At 40.7% G+C, this 20,651-nt stretch overlaps 1 protein-coding gene across 4 annotated transcripts in view; it reads right to left on the bottom strand.

The window, feature by feature from the left end:
* SNAP47 (synaptosome associated protein 47) overlaps positions 1-20,651 on the bottom strand; it is a 65,890-nt gene that overhangs the window by 38,110 nt on the left and 7,129 nt on the right. For 3 of the 4 annotated variants that reach the window (XM_067032198.1, XM_059060538.2, XM_067032197.1), the window contains exon 2: positions 16,542-17,086. In XM_067032198.1, the coding sequence (XP_066888299.1) occupies positions 16,542-17,086 (545 nt within the window). Of the gene's footprint in view, positions 1-16,541; positions 17,087-18,524; positions 18,559-20,651 lie in introns of all 4 variants that reach the window. The other variant, XM_067032196.1, reaches the window with a different exon arrangement.

A 20,651-nucleotide genomic window follows, 5' to 3' on the forward strand; every position in this document is an offset into this window, starting at 1 on the left:
CAGAAAAATGATTTATCATGAATAAGGGAATCATAATAATATTAATGGTTGACCTCTATCATAAACAATGAACAACAGAAGGTAATGGGATGACAAAAGCTAAGTTCTGAGAGAAATAAAACCGCCGGTAGAGAACTCTATACCAGCAAAACTATCAGGGAAAATACATTACCGAACACATAAATGCTGAGAAACTTCACTGCTAGCAGGCCTGTTTCTTGAAAAAAAGACTAAAGGATGTTCCTTGGGCTGAAAAGAAATGACACCCCCAGAAGGAAACTCAAATCCACACAAAGAAACAAAAAGCACTGGTAATGAGATCGTGCAGGTAATTAGAGCATATAAGTATTTTGTTTACTTTTCCTAACTGATTTAAAAGATAATTGCATAAAATAATAATTTTAAATTATACTGAGGCTTACAGCATATAAAATATATATGACAAATAATGGCATAAAAGGGGGTTAGGAGTGAGACAACAGATGGTACCTCAGTCCACAGGTAGAAATGATGTGTACTGAACACAGTATTTGGATTAGAATATTCTATATTTTTCTTTCTTCTCTTAATTTCTTTAAAATATACAAGACTGTACAAAGTAATACTTATAGTACTGTTTTATTGGGTTTAAAATATATATAGATGTACTATATATGACAATGGCACAAAGGTAGGGGAGGGAATGAAGATATAATGGAGTACATTAAATTGGCATTAATCTGAAATAGATCATAAGATGTACATTGAAATATCTAACATAACAATTAAGAAAATAATTTTTAAAATACTAATGAAATAATTTAAATAGTACACTAGAAAAAATCTAATGCACACACAGAGGTGGTAAAGGAGAAAACAGGAAGAAAAAAAGCTACAGACGTATAGAAAACACGTAGCAAAGTCACAGAAGTAAATCCAACCATACCAATAATTAGAATAAATGTAAATGAATAACACTGTAATCAAAAGGCAGAAGTTGTCATTCTGGATTTAAAAAAAAGATCAGACTATATGTTGTTTATAAGTGACACATTTTAAATTCAAAGATATAGACTGAAAGTAAAAAGAGAAAAGATACACCACACAAACAGTGATCATAAGGGAGGTATAGAGTTATTCTGTTGTTATTAGACAAAATAAAAATTTTTATAAAATTAATACAGATGAAGAGTCATTTTATAATGATAAAAGGGTCAATTCATTATGAAGAAACAGTAATTATGAATATATACACACCTAACAATAGAATCACAAAATACATGATGAAAAATTGACAGAATTGAAGGAGAAATAGACAATTCAACAATAATAGTTGGAGACTTCAATGCCCTACTCTCAAAATGGACTGAAAAAAACATCAAGGATACAGAACACTTGAACATTATCAACCAATTCCATCTTACTGGTATCTAAATAACGCTTCATGAACCGACAACACTGGGATGTACACTCTTCTCAAGTATAAATGGAACATTCTCCCACATAGATGCTATGCTAGATCATGGGTCAGAAAACTTTTTATACAAAGCGCCAAACAATAAATATTTTAGGCTTTGAGGACCAACTGTCTCTGTTACAAATATTCAGCTCTTCCATTAGACCAGGAAAACAACCACAAATGAATGGGCATGGCTGTGTCCCAATAAAACTTCATTTGTTAAAATAGGAGGTGGGATGAATTTAGTCTGCTGTCATTTGCCAGCTCCTTGCTAAGTCATAAAACAGGTCTCAATAAATTTAAAAATATTTAAATAATGCACAGTATCTTTGTTCCCTGACCATGATGGAATGAAATAGAAATCAACAGAATGGAATTTCAGAAGACCACAAATATTTGGAAATTAACCCACTTCCAAATAACCAATAGGTTAAAGAAAGAATCCTGAGGACAATTAGAAAATGGTCTGAGCTACATAAAAGTTTTTAAAAACTGCATACCAAAATTTATGGGATGCAGCTAAAGCAGTAATTAGAGGGAAATTTATAACCACAAAACCTGTATTACAAAAGAAGATCTCAAATCAAAAACATAAGCTTTCACATTAAGAAACAAGAAAACAGAAGAGCAAACTAAAGAGGGGAGAGCTTCCCTGGTGGCACAGTGGTTGAGAGTCTGCCTGCCAATGCAGGGGATGCGGGTTTGTGCCCCGGTCTAGGAAGATCCCACATGCCGCGGAGCGGCTAGGCCCATGAGCCATGGCCGCTGAACCTGTGTGTCTGGAGCCTGTGCTCTGCAATGGGAGAGGCCACAACAGTGAGAGGTCCGTGTACGGCAAAAAAATAAATAATAAATTAAATAAATAAATAAATAAATAAAATAAAAAGGGGAGGAAATCAATGAAATGGAAAAGAGAAATATAGAAGAAAAATCATTGAAAACAAAAGTTAATTATTAGAAAATATCAACAAAATTGACAAACTTTTCAGTTGGACCAACCAAGAAGAAAGAACACCAAAATTACTAAAATTGGGACTTCCCTGGTGGTCCAGTAGGTAAGACCCCATGCTCCCAATGCAGGGGCCCCAGGTTCGACCCCTGGTTGGGGAACTAGATCCCACATGCATGCCACAACTAAAAGTTCACATGCCGCAACTAAGAAGCCCTCATGCCGCAACTAAAAGATCCCGCACGCCACAATGAAGATCCTGCATGCCACAACTAAGACCCAGCACAGCCAAAATAAATAAATAAATAAATAATCTTTTTAAAAATTACTAAAATTGGGAATGAAAGCAGAACATTAATACATACCTTACATAAATGAAAAGGATTACAAAGGAAGCCACGAGCAACTTTATGCTACATTAGACAACTTAGATAACATTTAAAAACTCCTAGAACAACACAAACTAAACTGACTCAAGAAAAGGAAAATTTGAATATACCTATTCAAGTAAAGAAATGAATTGGTAATTATATTCCACACACAAAAAAAACTCAGGCCCAGTTGGCATCAGTGGTAAATTCTATTAAGATTTAAAGAAGAAATAATACCAATCCTTCACAAATTTCTCCAGAAACTACAGATGAGGGACAGTATTACCCAAACCAAAGTTAGATAAACACATCACAAGAAAGAAAACTACAGACCAATAAACCTCATAACTACAGACACAAAATCCCCAACAAAGTTATCAACCAAACCCAAAAGGACTATGTACCATGACCAAGTGGGACTTATCACAAGAACAAAAATACCTGAAATGTTTAGTATCTGAAAATCAATTAATGTACTACATTGTATTAACAGAATCAAGGACAAAAACCACATGACCATCTCAACAGATGGTGAAAATGCATTTGATAAAACCCAATATTCATTCTTAATAAAAACACTAAATGAACCAGATATAGAAGTGAACTTCCTCAATCTGATATCAGAAACCTACAGGCAACATCAAACTTAATAGTGAAAGACTGAATGCTTTCTCCCCTAACACTGGGAACAAGTAAAGGATATCGGCACTCACCACTTCCAGCCAACACTGTATTACACATTCTAGATAGTACAATTAGGTAAGAAATAGAAATAAAAGGCATCAAGATTAGAAGCAAAAAAGTAAAACAATCTTTATTCACAGAAGACATGATTCTGAAGGTGGAAAATCCTACAGATCCACACAGAAGCCACTAGGACTAATAAACAAATTCAGAAAGTTGGCTGGATACAAGACAAGATCAATTGAAGGCCTTCCAATTCGAGGACTAGATAGAGTAGATACGCTTCTCCCTGTTATCCCCACTAAATACAGCTTAAAACCCTGGATATTATATATGAAACACACATAAGATTATGGAGAGTGGAGAGAAAAAGTCAGGCTGGTAGGTCTCAGGACTTCAGAAACTTTGAGGAAGCGAGTTCTCTTTTTATTTACTATATTCTGAATTGAGTCCTGAAGAAGCCAGAAACCTGGATAAACAGACAATAAATAAATAAATAAAAGAAAGCCTGCTCTCCCTACCCTATAGAAAAGGGGAGGCTGTCAAGACAGAGAACTTTTAGTCAATAACAGCTCTACTCCAGCCAAACTCCCCAGAAGAAGTGCAACCCACTCCCACCCTCATCAGCAAACACCACATGAGGAGCCTAGACATGGACCCTCTCCTACCTGCACTGAGGGGTACTTCTTCCTAACTGGGGTAGTGTCAGAGAAGGCCATGTGAGGAGCCAGTAGTAATGAGGGAAACCTTACAGGTCAACATAGGCCAGGAGGGGGTAACAAGACAGCCCTCATTCTCCCAATCAGGGTGGTATTAGTAGAGGCCTATGGGGAAACCTGAAATTCCACTCCCAGTCAGTAGCAACAGGTGTCCTTTTCCATCCCAAGGCATAAACTAGGGCCAAGAGGAGAATCTGGACTCTCATCCCCACATGGCAGTGAGAAAAATCAGCTTCTTGCTCCCCAGGGCAATGTGTCAAAGGAAGATCTGCTAAAACAGAAGATAATGTCCAGAGTCCCATAAGATAATACCCTATACAGTACAGAAAGAGAATAGATAGATTAGTGGTGACCTGGGCTAGGGTGAGAACAGAGAGTGACAGCAAATGGGCTTGAGGCAACTTTTGGGGGTGATGGAAATGTCCTAAAATTGAACTATAGTGATGTTTGTCCAACTCTGTAAATTTACTAAAAATCATTGTTCATATAAAATGAGTGAATTTTGTGGTATGTAAATTAGAAAGCTGTTCTAAAATACCTACACAGATACATTGGAGTAAAAAAACATCAGAACATCTAAAATAGGGGAAAAGAAACATTAGCCACAAAGAAACAGTCAATTCTCTTTAGCAATAATATATGCAAAGAGGACAATGGAAAAACATCTTCAAAATGTTGAGCTAAATTTGGCTCAACTGTGAAGAGCCAAATTATCATTCAGAGTGTCAGTAAAATAAAGGCATTTTCCAACATATAAAGACTGAGACAATACTACTTACTCACAGACCCCAGTGAAAACAGAATCAGACCAATTATTTCACCAAGTAGATTCCAGCACACTGCCATCAAGTATGCGTTACTAACATGTCCTCATTTCATTTAAAGAGACATGTGTGAACCTGTGTGCTTAACTGAACAGAACAGACTGCATTTTGGATTTGAACTCCACCTTATGCTGATATAGCAGAAACCAAATTTTACTCTTGTACTGGGCAAAGGCAGATGGCTGACCACATGACTGCTGTGGCCACATTTCCAAGATAAAATCTGGACACTCCAACAATAGATTTCCTAGTATCCTATGCAAAGTGCTTAGAAACCCAATGAAATGTAAATTGTAATTATATCTTCCAATCACAATTCTTGACAAACAACTGAGGTAATGCTTCTAAGACACCAAATAAATTCTTTTGTTTATTTTAGCTGTGCCTTTTCTTGGTTGACATACATAATACCAAAAAGTAGGAAGTGTCTAATCCAGAATTTTAATATATGTAAATAAACTTTGTTTTCTAAAAATTCACTATGTAGTCCTTATTTTACCACATAATGTGAGGAAGTGGTAAAGATCTGATTAAAGAATGGCATGGCTGTTGAATGAGCATTAGGGAACCAGGGCTCTTAACTCCCTCCCAAGAGGCAGCTGCAAATAAAGCCTCTGGATGCCAACCTCACTGACAAGACTTGCTCCAGTCACTCTGATGTTCTGTGCCACCCCTTGCTTCTGCTCTGTAATGTGGCCTTTACCTGGAATTTGTCTGCAGACCATTCATCCAACATAGTTATATTTGAAGTGTAAAAAATGGTCACAGGAACTGTCCAGGAACCCATGATATTATATAATTTAAGGTTTACAATCCTAGACATTTATTACTCCTTGCTAAATTATTGGATTAAAAATGTCACAACAGGGCTTCCCTGGTGGCGCAGTGGTTGAGAGTCCACCTGCCAATGCAGGGGATACGGGTTCGTGCCCTGGTCCGGGAAGGTCTCACATGCCACAGAGCGGCTAGGCCCGTGAGTCATGGCCGCTGAGCCTGCACGTCTGGAGCCTGTGCTCCGCAACGGGAGAGGCCACAACAGTAAGAGGCCTGCGTACCGCAAAAAAAAAAAAAAAAAAAAAGGTCACAACATGCTCTAAGATGGAACAGTTTAAAGTTCAATAAGATACTAATTGCAACAGATTGAAACTCAAATATTTTTAAATCCAGGGATTCAAAAGGATATTAAAAAATAATAATTGAACATCTTTTGAGGATGATAAAGAACAAGGTCATTACCTTGAAAAATGCTAAATACAGAAAAACAGCAAACCTCCATGAAATTTGCCCCAGAATGAAATGGTACATGAAGGGCAGCATCTATTCATAAAAGCCATATAGTTAGTGGCAGCAGGGAAGATGGTGGAATAGGAAGCTGCAGGAATCTGTCCCGCCAGTAAAATGAAGGAACTGGCAGAACTGTCTGAAGCAACTATTTTGGAACTCTAGGTCAAGGAGAACATCTGCAGCATCCAGCAGTGAGTTTGACGGAGAGACCAATAAATTTCAATCAACTTCTGCTTTCAAGCAGTAGCAGCTACCAACCCCCATCCCACAAATCCACAGCTAGCAGCTGTGGGACAGCCACAAGTATTCTTAGTATGGCCTGTTGGAGCCAGGGTGGGCGATAAAGACCTTTCCTCCAAAAACTGGGACTGTGAGTCTGATTGGGGCTTCTGATTGCTGAGAGGCTGGCAGAGAGTTTTCTACCACCATGAGCTGAAGTGGCTTCCCAGCCAGGAGGGAATTGAGAGAAACAAGACCTATTTACTTTTTCCTTCTTCAGAACTTCAGTGACCACACTTAACAAGGAATACACGCTTTGCAAAAATAATTTGGAAAAGTCACAAAAAGTCAGTTCCAACCCTCAGCAAGCAAAACCCAGCAACCCCTGAGGCATAGGAGAATTCGATTTCCAGAGTATTATCAGTCAGCTTGGGCTGCCACAGACTGGGTAGCTTAAGCAACAAATATTTATTTCTTATAGTTCTGGAAGCTGAAAAGTCCAAGATCAGGGTGTCAACAGATTTGGGTTTTAGTGAGCGCTCCCTCCCTGGCTTGCAGACAGTCACTTTCTCTCCAGCCTCTTCCTCTTCTACAAGGACACTAATCCTATCATGGGGGCTCCACCCTCATGACCTCATCTAAACTTAATTACCTTCCAAAGGCCCCACCTCCTAACATCATTACATTGGGGGTATGGACTTAATACACAAATTTCAGAGACACATACATTCGGTCCATAACAGAGTTACCAAAACATAATCTTCAGAATGTGTAGTTCTAAAAAGAAAATTACAAAACATACAAAGAAAGAGGAAAATATGGCTATTCACAGAAAATAAAGAAAATTTGACAGAAATCATCTTTGAGGAAGCCCTGACATTTGAATTATTAGTTAAAGATATTATACCAACCGTCTTATATATGTTCAATGAGCTAAAGGAAACTATGGAGGAAGAACTGAAATAAATCAGAAAAATATTGTCTGAACAAAATAAGAATCTCAATAAAAAGACAGAAATTATGAAAAGAAATCAAACAAATTCTAGAGCTGAAAAGTACAATACTGAAATGAAAAACTCACTAGAGGGAGTCAACAGCTGATCTGAGCAGGGAGAATAAAGGATCATCAAATTTGAAGGTTATACATTTGAAATTATCCAGTCTGAGGGAAAGAAAGAAAATGAACAGAACCTGAAGGACTTATGGGACAGCATCAAGCAGATCAACACATGTATTACAGGAATTCCAGATGGACAAAATAGAAAGAGGCAGAAAATATATTTGAAGAAACACTGATTGAAAACTTCCCAAATCTGATTAGTGACATGAACAGACACATCCAAGAAGCTCAACAAACTCCAAGGAGGATAAAAAAGAGACATATTAAAATCAAATTGCTGAAACTCAAAGACAAAATTTTGAAAGCAGCAAGAGTGACTTGCCATATACAAAGAATTCACAAGAAAAGTAGTCCATTGTAATCAACCAGCCACCAAGTAGCTGGCTGAACACCCTAGAGAATGGTGCCATATTGCAGACTCAGTGTTGATCTCTGCTGCTATCAGACTGGACACACAGCAGTGGCAATAGCCAAGGTGGCCTCAATGAGTAGAAATTCATGTTGCTGAGCCCAAGCATAACCTCCATCCCTGTCATCATGTCCACTTTGTTCATGCGCCCATTGGGCGATAACAGGATGGACTGGGGGAACAGGCTGACTGGTATCTAGAGAATGGGTCTTCCTATCCATTTGGTTATTATAATTCTCTTCTGCTGAGGAGGTGCTCTGGTGAGCATTCACATGGGACATATCTTCACCTTTTTGCCCATTCAGAGAGATCTATCCATATAATTCTATCCCAGATCTCTTCATCATGAAGTTTCCAATCATATTTCTTCCAGTCCCTGAACCTCCAGCCAAACCACTTGGCCACAGCCAATCAGTACACAATTCAGCACCTGGCCATTCCTCCTTCCAAGCAATTGTTGTCCAGAGTACTGCTCATCGGCCACTAATCCCAGAGGACTCCAAACACGTCTCCCCACAGTGCCCTGGTATTGGAGTCACCACAAAACAAAACACAGTTAAGCACTGGATGGAATACGCCTTACTGAGCTTTACTCATATAGAGAAGAAACAGCAAGATCAGCTCCAATAATGGGCATAGGTCCCTCATGGCCAGCAGGTCCCTCCAGCAGTTAATGGAGGGCAACTGGCCCATGCACACCCTTCAGTACCACAGCGGAAGGACCCCTCCCCTACCCCCATGGAGTCTAAAAAACTGAAAGCTGGGGGTGTGCTTGAGGGCCACTGATGTACAGGCTTAAGCAGAACAAAAGAAGCACTGGTGGAGACTGTAAAAGAGAAAGCTATTCCCCCACAAGGTAATAAGCTTGGCATAGGCTGTGTGGGCTCTTTATCTCTTGGTAATAAAGTATTCCAGCCCCAAGGCCCATTCTTAAGAGGCCAAGTAGGGATAAAAAAGACTGAATGCACAAGACCGCGTTTCCCAACACAAATGAACAACCAGGTGCACTGCTTGCTTGCAGTTCTGCCCACTAGGAGGATCTCCCTTCACCACTGTCCTTCAGGATGTCCCAGAGAGGAGCTGTCGTGCCACTACTGTCCACTTCTGGGTTGTGCCTACATATTTCTCAAACTCCTCTGTGAACCAGGCCCCAGTGTTTCCTCCTCAGTCAACTGATTGTAGGGCACTCCCCAAGTAAGGAATGCATCGTAGATGCAGGTTGGGAGAGAGAAGGCAGTGTAGCAGGAGTGGGGGTGGCCATGGCATTTGGGCCAATTCCTCAGGCACCTTAACCTGTGCCTTCAGGGGCTACTTGAGCCCAATCTTTTGTATCCCACTTCCATTTGATGATGGGGTGTTGCTAAGTATGCCCAACTTTGTGGCTTGGTGGGTCAGATAACATCCACTTCATGATGGGCAGCCGAGCTCATATAGCAGCTTGGTGGCCTGTGGTTAAGTGTTCAGTCTCTAGTAAGGCATAGTAGCAGGCCAAGAACTGTTTCTCAAAAGGAAAGTAGTTATCTGCAGAGGATAGCAGGGCTTTGCTCCAAAATCCTAAGGGTGAGCACTGTGATTCCCTATAGAGGTCTGCAAAAGGCTCCAAAGAGCACCCCTATCTGCCACTGACCCATCATACACCACTGGATCATATGGCCCAAGTGACAGAGCAGCTCTGTGGCAATCTGGACCCGTTTCAGAGCCTTCTCTTGCTCTAGGCCCTACTCAAAACCGGCAGCTTTCAAGTCACTTGGTAAATGTGCCAGAGTAACACACCCAAATGAGGAATATGTTGCTTCCAAAACCCTAAGAAGCATTGCGCCTCCTTTCTGGTTGTAGGAAGAGCCAGATGTGACAACTTAACCTTCACCACAGAAGAGATACTTCAATGAGCCATACACCACTGGACTTCTAAAAATTTCACTAAAGTAGAAGGCCCTTGAATTTCTGTCAGATTTCCCATCCTCTGATATGCAAATATCTTATGAGTCTAGAGTAGTTGCTACTTCTTACTCAGTCCAATCAGCATTAATAGCATGCTATCTTGTGGAAGAGAAAGGCATCAAGATCTTTGTGAACTAAATTATGACATAGGGCTGAAAAGTTGGTATACCCTTGAAGTAGGACAGTGAAGGTGTATTGCTGGCCTTGTCAGCTGATAGAAACTGCTTCTGGTGGTCTTTACTAACAGGGATGGAAAAAAAGCATTTACCAGATCAGGTGCTGCATACCAGGTACCAGAGGATGTGTTAGTTTGCTCAAGCAGTAAAACTACATCTGGAGTAGCAACTGCAATTATAGTCACTACCTGGTTAAGTTTAAGATAATTCACTGTCCTGAAAGATCCATATTTTTTTCTGCGCAAATAGGTGAGCTGAATGGAGATGGGGTAGGACTCACTATCCATACATCCTTCAAGTCCTTGAAGGTGGTACTAATCTCTATAATCCCTCCAGGAATGCAAAATTGCTTTTGGTATACTATTTTTCTAGGTAGAAGCAGTTCTAGTGACTTTTACTTGGTCTTTCCCACCAGAATCTCTCTCATTCCAGAGGTCAGGGAACCAGTGTGGGGATTCTGCCAGTTACTGATTATGTCTACTCCAATTATATACTCCAGAACTAGGAAAAATTACCATAGGATGGGTTCAGGGGCCATCTCACTGTGAGATGAACCTGAGTTAAAACTCTACTGATCACTTGACCTCCATAAGCCCCTAGGTGAGCCACAGTGATGTTTTGGGTCTCCTAGAATCAGTGTCAGCTTGGAGCCAGTATCCAGTAGTCCCTGAAAAATCTGATTCCTTTTCCCCAATGCACGGTCACCCTGGTAAAATGCCATATGTCTCTCTGGGGAAGGCTGGGAGAAAGATTAACTGTACAAAATTTGGTTGCATACTGGGATCCTTCCACAAGGGGACCCACCTTCCCCATCATTCAAGGGGTTCTGGGTGTGTAAACCGGTTCAAATCTAGAAATCAATTAAGGAGCCGTGACTTTTTTTTTTTAATTCAGGTTAGATGCTTGTTCACATGACCTGGAACTCTTCTGCTTAACAGATCAAGTAAAATTGAGCAGACTGCCCAACTGTTTCTCTTCTAGGGGCACATGACCAACTAGCTAATGCCATAGGTCTCTGGGAGTCAGACTATTCTGTTTGCTGCTTTGACTCTGCTGTCCGTTATGGTAACCAACCCCAATTGTCTTTGGTGATTAAGTGCTACCACTTAGCCCTGCCACCCCAGGATCCAATTATCCCTGCTGCATTTAAGGATCCCAGCTCAGTGGCAGCCACTTCCCACTGTAATTTCTAGCCTACAGAGAAGAGCAACCACACAGCTCAAGGATGCTGGGGCTCCCCTTAAAAATTTATTTCTCACAGTCATGGTAAAAAGTGTGTCTTCTTGGACCCTGCCAGGATGGGTGAGGAGATCTCACATAATAAATCTATTCTACTGTTCCAATCTTCCTCAGTCTTGGATCCTTCCTCTGGAGTATACCAAGGCAGTTCTGATATTTCAAACTCCATTTAGTGTAGGCCACCTTTTAGTCCACATCTCAGCCAACCAACCAAACTGTTAGAGCCTTTCTAACTCCTCGAGCCATGGTACCAAATCCAGGATCTCTGCTTAGTGGGTCCATTTCAGTAAAGTCAGCCCCATCCAACTTCATATTCCTCTCACCATCACCCCACGCCCAAGATATCCATCCCCACCCATACCGTCCGGATTTCTGTCTGTATAAATTGGAAAAATCATGCAGTTCTTTCAGAGTGCAGTGCACCTCTTCATGGGCCACACTTTATGCCTCATCTTCTGGAATGTGCTGAGACTTAACTCTAACAATATACCTGGAAGCAAAGGGGGGTGGTGTGGGTGGGTCTTGAAGGAAATCTGCACCGTCTTGCAAAGCAATTATCTCGGGGGAGGCCATTACAGCTTCCTCAGGCAAAGTGTGGTTAATCGCCTCAGATAGGGGAGCAAGGGCTGCTTCTACTGGCAAAGAAGACTCATCAGAATTTAGGGGTTCTATTTTCTCAGTTTCATCAGGATCTTGCCATATGTCTACATTCCAATTTTCAGGATCCCATTTCTCCCCTATCAATACCCTCAGTTTAACAGCCGACACCATGCAAAGTTGGGATTTCAGTTTACATTGTAATTTAGTCACTCACAGGATGACACTCCGGATCTGATTTTCAGAAATCTCAGTGCTGCAGCTACGGGAGCTAAGATTTTCTTTCAAGGCAGATATAGAAATGTTCAGGTCATTATGGGGCACTCTGAACTAATCCTTTCCTTTCCACACTTTGTCCAGTAGAGTTAGAGCAGCCAGCCAATCTCATTACTCATTAGTTTGACAAAAATATTAATTAGGTATCAAATACATGGTCACTCAGAGCCTTTTTAAAATATTTGATTACGAGTATCCCATGACGCTTATTTTACATATCACCATTGCCACATCATCAGTGCCTTCTATATCACTTGAAATAAGAGTTATTAGTTGCTTTAAATCTAATAAGATTAGAGATTCCAAAAACCTTAGAATTCAGAAAACTCATCCTTCACTCTCAGTACAGAAAGAGAAAGAGGGAGGGGGTCAGGGAGATAGAAAGGGAGACAGAGAGGGAAGGAGGGACAGAGGGACAGATAGATAGATAGAGAGAGAGAGAGAAGAGACTATATTTTGTGAAGACTACTGAAAACACTATAACTGCATAAATCTAGGACTGTCATGGGAAGAGAGACCAGATATTCTCAGACCACAGAGCACTGCTCTCAAACACTGTGACCACAGCCCTTTTCAGCAGAACCAAAAATTTCACAGTCCACCCAGGCCTTCCCATATAAGACATAACATACTAAGACAAGGCTATCCATAACAACCCAAGAGACAGAGAATAAGGCGTCCATGAAACAATAATAGGCTGCTATTCAAAAGGAACAATGGACATTGGAAAACAAAAAATAAGTCTTGGAAATTAAAAACATGATAACAGAAATAGAAGGTAGGAAGATAAAATTCAAGAAATAAAAGCAGAACAAAACGATGAGGAGGAAGAAAAATGAGAACAATATTAGAAGATCTGTTCAGGAAGTCAGATAACAAAAAAAAGGGGGAGTTCCATAAGGAACACATTTTAAAAACTGAGGGGGAAAAATTATCAAAGAAATAATACAGGACATTTCCCCAGCTCTGATGGACAAATTAGAGAGCTCACTGAGGGCCTACCACAATCGGCCTGAAAGGACCCACGCCAAAGAGCATCACGAACCACAAGACCACTCCAGGAACACCAGTCAGCTGCTCTCTGGATAACTCACCACAGAGCTACACAGTATGGTGCCCTGCATGCACCCTTCCTGTTCAGGTTTTCATATTTTAACTCTATGTTTTTCTTGCAGTATTATTTGGCATATAAAAAAAACACCTTACAAATGGTATCCTGCTGTACACATCTCTTTGCAACTTGCTTTGTTTTTTTAATACTGCTTTGGGATTTATTCAAGCTGATATGTATAGATCTAACATATAACAGTTACCATGAAAGAATTAGTCTATTTTGTGACTAAAACATAGCTTATATACCCAATCCCCCTTGAGAAGCAACTGACTGCAATCGCTCGTTACCATCCACAATCCTTTAATGAAAGTTCATGTCCACACACGTTGTGCACAAGTGCCAATGTTTCCCTAAGATACACATCTGAAAGAGCAAGGTCACAGTCATGGGGTCTGTGCACCTCTGGCTTCACTAGGTATTGACAACTGCTCTCCTAAATGGCTGAACCATTTCATATTATTGACAAAAACATTAGAGTTCTCATCACCCCACATCTTAACTAACAGCTGGTATTACCCAACTAATACACGTGTTGGTTTGATTTACCTTTTCCTAATCACTAGGGATGCTATTTACCTTTCCCTAATCACTAGGGATGCTAAACTTCCTTTTCATTGGTCTTTTGGGATTTCTCATTTGTGAGACACTGTGGCAGAGCAACTAATGATCCCTAGTATCCATTTTCCTATTCTTCCTTCCATAATGGAATACCTGAGTAATCTCTCACAACTACCCCGCTTCTTTGTTCCTAGGTGTAACTATGAGATTAAGTCCTACCAGTAGGATATGAGCAGAAGTAATATGTGCAACTTTGGGGTCACCTTCTTAAAGACAAGGCTGTGTTCCCTGGCCTCCCTCTTTTTTCCCCTTTCCCATTGGCTGTGAATGAGTGATACCAGCAACTTTTGATGTAGTGATGGTGCCATGTGATATGACAGGAGACCTTCTAGCCAACATGCAACTGGAGGTGAAGGCCTAAAGCAGAGCTTTCTATCTGCCTGGGATAACTACCTTCCTTTGGACCATTATATGGAGGTCTAGCTTATTTCAACCACAATATTTTTGGATCTCTGCTATAGTAGCTTCTTAGCCTAAACTCCAGTCAATGGCTTTTACTAACTTTTCTGCTGAATTGCCTTTTTCTCATTTTGCCTTTAACTAGCTGGGTATTAATCCTTTGTTGGGATATGGGTAGGTATCATAAATACCTTCTCCCAGCCTCAGGTTCATCCTTTCACTTTGTTGTTTGTCAAAAGAAGATTTACGAACCACCCAATTGTTCTCCAAAAGGATTATACCAATTGTCATTCCTAATAAGCAGTGTATGAAAATGCTTATTCACTATCCTCAATTGGTATTGTGTATTCTTACTTTTAATTGTTACTAATTTGATCATTAAAACCTAGATTTCTATTATTTTAGTGTGCATTTCTTTGATTTCCAGTGCAAATGAACATTCTTCTAAATCTCTGGTCTCTATGTCCTGTTACGTATTGAAGATATTTAATAGGTGTCTCAATTTCCTACAGGAATGTTGTGTTAGTCTGCGAGGGCTGACTGCTATAACAAACAACTCCTGAAATCTTAAGGGCCTAGCCCCAATAGAGGATTATTTCTTGTTCACACTGTAGTTCAATTGAGGGCTGGGGTCAGCGTTCTGCTCTGGAAAGCCATTTGAGGCCCTAAACTCTGTCTAACTAATGCCTCTGTCCTAGGGCCTTCGAGTCCTGGAGGATTCCAGAAGGTAAAGGGGAAGACAGTACTAGAGATTGGGTAGGAGGGCTTTTAGAGACTAGGCCTGCAAGTGACCTACATCACTTCTGCCACAACTCAGTCATATAAACCCCAAACTACAAGGGAGGGTGGAAAAATGTCTAGCCATGTTCCCATGAGGAAAACTCACAAAGGTCTGGTGATCTTACGTCTCAACCACCATAAGCACCCCCTCTAAGAATAAGATGCAGGGCCCTGTTCCCTGTAGCTCTAGCACGATGCCCTTTACCACATAGTGCTTAGAAATAGCAACAGGTGGTAACTGCAGAGTGGGGTCACTCAGAGGCAAGAGGTCTCACAAACAGCAGCCATGCAGCCCTGGTCTGAGACGGGGGGCCCACACTCAGGGCCCATCACTGAGAGGCTGCCACCTCATCCTGAGCTCTCAAGCAACCATTCCAGACATGGGGGAGAGGTTATTCCTACTAGACTCTAAGATCCCTGACTTACTTTATATATCTCATAGTCAGTGCAGCGCTTCTCAAAGTGTGGTCTTTGAGACCCTCCAAAGGAGTCTGGGAGGTCAAAGTCACCTCATACAATACCACAACACTATTTGGCTTTTTACTCTCATTCTCTCATGAGTGTAGAGTGGAATTCCCAGAGACCATGTGACTTGTGATATCACAGCAGACTGACTGCATTAGCAGGCATGAGAATTCAGCTGTTTTCTGCTAAGCTTTACTTTAAAGAGAGGTACAAAAATCTCAAACAGTGACACTCTTCTCACTACACATTTTGCTTTATAAAAGTTATTTTTCATTAAAAAAATGTTATTTATGTTACTAGGTCATGGATTTGTCATTGTACTTTTAAAATAAGTAATTATTTAATTTCTTAGTTTTAAAAAAATATGGTATATATCAGTATATATAACCCACATCAACAAAAGCTCTTTGGGTCCTCAGTTTTTAAGGTGGGTGGGGTGGCCCCCAAGACTGAAGGTTTGCGAGTGGCTAGTGCAGTGGCTAAGATGGCAGCTTCTGAAGCCAAAATGCTTTGGCTCAAACCTTGCTGCTCTACAGCTATGGAAAAGAAATTAAGATAAACTACGCTAACAAACTTAGTATGTGTGATCTTGAACAAATTACCCAGCCTCTCAGCCTCAGTTTCCCCATGGGTAAAATGAAGAACAACACACTCTTCTTGTCTTGTCTGCTGATTCAGTGAGATAATCCCCCTTCAACACTTAAAACTGTCCTTGGCACACACATACTACACACTTAGCGAACGCTGGCCCTCATTACTTGCACGCCCACAGCAGTCAGCCCAGTGTAACTGTCCACAACAGGGGCACAGCTTGTGTTTTCAGAAGCTGAATGTGAATGTGTAATAAATACATGATGATGGAAAAGATACCATACCACAGCCACCCAAAGGTCAGGTTAGGACTACAGTGTTTGTTTACCTGTCAGCCACATCCAGGTCAGATTCCATCTTGTCCAGGCCTCTCGAGATACTGTCAAACTGCTCACCCTGATGGTGGAGGACTCTGGCTGTGTCTTCCAGACACTTCTGGGTACAGGCCATCAGACCAGTCAACTCCTTCCCCTTGGTCATGGGGGAGGATGATTTCTCAACAGGAGCTCCTGACTGGGACAACAGCATCTCTCTCCAGAAATGCTCGATGATGCTGAAAACGACATTTCGACTAGGCTGCAAGGAACTGAACCAGTGCTTGTTGTGGTCCTTTTCCAGGATGGTAATAGAACTGAAGATAAAATAAGAAGCTTCTTTCTTGATCTCAATTATACTAGAAAGGGGAAAGTTGACAAGAATTTCTCTAGTTTTATCAGTCATAAATTTTAGTGAGAGAGAAGTTAATGAAAGTTTTCCAGGGACCCATTGCTTCTCAAGTTCTAAATAATAGGAGCATGGCCAGGTGTGGACGCAGATGTCTCTGCTCATCTGGTTCCTAGGTCGGTTTGTACCACGGCCAAGGTCACTCTGTCTCTGAAGGAGAGGGAGACAAATTAGTGGATAGATGAGCCTAAAATAGGACATCACACTTGGACTAGAGACACTAGGACACTGACAGCAAGGGTATGGTCTGGATTCCAAGCACACTGGAGACTCCAGCATATGGCCAAGTCCTCACCTAACAAGGACTTTCACACCACCTGTGATAGGCAGGATGAAGACCTTGCCCTACTCAGCAGATAGGTAAGGGCTGGGGCCAGACTTGTGCTTGACCCAAAGCATCAAGGTACCCAGGGGCTCTTCACTCACCAGAGCACCCCCACTGGGACCAGGGTCCACAGCTGATGTGACCGAAAGAAGAAAATCACTGGAAACAACCACCCAAGGATTCTTCATAGGAACACCATCAGCTGTGATGACCCCTATCAAATATACACTCTACAAGTTTCCAAACTAACATTCTCCTTTTGAAATTTTTATAAATTTCCTTAGTTTCATATAGAAAATAATCCTACAGACAATCTTTTCCATTCTTGTAATCCCAGTTAATTTTATAGGGTTCTACATAATTATATAATTATATGTATATATTTTATATATAGTTTTATAAAGTTATACATAACAAAGGTGTACTATTCTTACCTACCATTTGCACTTATCAATGCATTTTTTTTTTTGGACACGCTGCGTGGCTTGTGTGATCTTAGTTCCCTGAAAAAGGACTGAACCCAGGCCCTCGGCAGTGAGAGTGTGGAGTCCTAACCACTGGACTGCCAGGGAATTCCCTATCGATGCATTTTAAAAAGTCATGAATGACAGATTTGAAACAACCCTTGTAGAACACTTAGTCCAACCTTCTCATTGTACAGATAAAGAATATAAGGCCAAGAAAAGATGAGGACTTTGTACAAGGTCAAACCACAAGTTCATGATATTAACATGGCTAGAACTAGGCAGGGTAATGCCTAGTCCAATGCTCTTCCAATTAGAGGTCCACCTGTAATATGGCATTTCTTCTTTCCTTTCTCCTCCTTCTTTCCTTCTTTCTTTCCTTCCTTCCCTCCTTCCTCAAATCCTCGTTCTCTCTCTCTTGCACGCACACACGCGCACACGCACACACACGAGTTTAATTATGACATGATTTCACTTATAAAAATAGGAGAAGACATACTATTATCTCTAAAAATATTGAAACGTGTGGACTTTCACAGAATGGGTACAGGGATTCTCTGTATTTGGTTAACAAGTTTTAAGCTCCCACTATGCCATGCTGGGCTGCAAGTACAAAAGAAACAACAAATGACATAGTCCTTGGCTCATGGAGCTTAGAGTCCACTGGAATTCTATAAACCTCCTCATTGAGTTATATTCTAAAGACTCAGACTCTTCAATGTAATTACTGTACTAGACACCACATCAAGCAGCACAAGCCTGGACAGCAAACAAACAAACAAACAAAAAAAGGCAGTACCTGCACCTGAAGAGCCTGCATTGAATTGAGATTCCTAATTATGAAGAAACAAAGTGATGTGAGATTAGGCAATGAATCATCAAATATGAAATATGTTAATGCAAACAAAACCCCAAAGCTCATAGGGTTGTAGGCATGATAAGGAATGTAAGGAAGTCTTAAGTGGACTATAGTGGCAGTCTAATTGGTCTCCTGCCTTTGGTACTCCAAAATACGCCCCCCCCACTGCCACTGCAATCTTCTTTCCAGAGTAAGAGAGGCCCCATCCAGCCCTCGGCCGCTCCCACCCTCTCTCTCCCTTGTGGGGCTGTATGGAACTTATGCACACTTACTGTACCTGTTAAACGGTAGGATGACCACTTGTTATTTGACTGCAAGCTCTCAAAGGGCAATGACCGTATTTTATTCATAATCCTAACTCAGGAAACACTTTGTGACTGAATGAATGGAACAGACACTCGTGGTTTATGGTATCTGTCCATCTGTGACCCTCAGCATAGCTGAGGTCAGTGCTCAGGCTGGTCTCATCTTACTGCTTGATTAAATACTGCACATACAAGGTATGGACATTATGGAGGCAATTCTTCATGGTGCTTTGCCACATTTTATGTCAAAAACTGACATAAAATTTTATGTACCAAAAACGATCCCAGACGATCTTCCTTATAACTGTGGACAGTGTCTCCCTCCTGATTGAAAGAAGATCTGTTTCCTGACCAGGATAATAGGTCAGTGTCCCCTCAGAAGCAAGTGTTGGACAGATTTGCTAGCAGTCCCCTCATAAGCTGTGACACAAACCCATGATATATGCAGCATCCACCTGGGCCCTCAGAATGTAGGGGGCAAGGGGAACAGATGCACACATGAATCCTGCTGTGCCATGCATAACAGGCCCTTTCTCTCTGACAGAGGGCCTCCTCTCTTCTGCCACATCTACAAAACTATGACAGGCTCACTCTTCAACCCTCAATAAAGTCTCAGACCCTTCACAATCCCCAACAGTGATGTGCAACACAAAGATCATTCTACTTTGGGTATGGGTTCTTCATATGAGAATCTCTGTTAAGCTAAATATTTAGGAAGCAAACTCTACAAATCGACTCTATCAATTCATAACACCCTAGGATGTTTCTATTTCACTTATGGGAATTAAAACTCTCCCCAAACTTTAATTCATTTTAAAAATAAGTACATGAAAAGTTCAGAAACAGGAGTCAGAATGGTGGTTATAACTGGGGAGAAAGGAGGCCTTGACTCTGTGGTGCTGGTAATGTTCTATTTCTTGCCCTGGGTGTATTAATTTTGTGATAATTCAAGATTTGTGCATTTTCTGTTCTTATGATTTGTTCACTTTTCTTCGTTAATACTTCAATGAAGGATTTACTAAATATTTAGTAATAATATAAAATTTTATTAAAAATTAATAATAAATGTACATATATGAAAGATATACCAAAACTAAATTTCAGCTGGGCATTACAATTTCAAAAACATCTGAAATCACTGCTTTAGGTAGCAGCACAGCTGGAAGACTACAGCACAAACCTTTCATACGGACGATGGCAGGTATTCCCACTCATCTGTGTGTGACCCCTGGCTACTCAGCCCCGCTGCCTCCACTTCCTGATCTGTCAATGGGATAATAATTGTACCTATCCCACACTGCAGCTGTAAGGCGTAACTGAACTGATAACGTGAAACGGGCTTAGAAGAGTACTTGGCACCTAATATATGCTATAGGTGTTATTACAATCATTGTGAATACTACAAAGTATCTACAGAACTAACTCAGCTCATCTATTAGGAATGTGAAGAGTCTACTCTTGATTCCATTTATTTAATGGCTGTTAAAACATCACCATACCCAGAATCTGTCATTTGGTGTCATTAGTTTTCACCACCTGATCAGAGTTGGCTATAGACAGCACCTGGCCACAAAAACAAACATGACAGTGAAAAAGAGGAGAAAAAAAGAAGGAAGAATGTGCCTAGTGTATACAAAATTAAAGTGCCAAACAACTTGATTCCATTATAAGAGAAATAAATTTAACTCCTATGTTAATCAGATTGAAGTACTTCCCAAGTACACTCTAAAACTTCTCTTAATCACAGTAGCATGGGCTGACC

The sequence above is a fragment of the Kogia breviceps genome, chromosome 4 (assembly GCF_026419965.1).
Source record: "Kogia breviceps isolate mKogBre1 chromosome 4, mKogBre1 haplotype 1, whole genome shotgun sequence".
NCBI lineage: Eukaryota > Metazoa > Chordata > Mammalia > Artiodactyla > Physeteridae > Kogia > Kogia breviceps.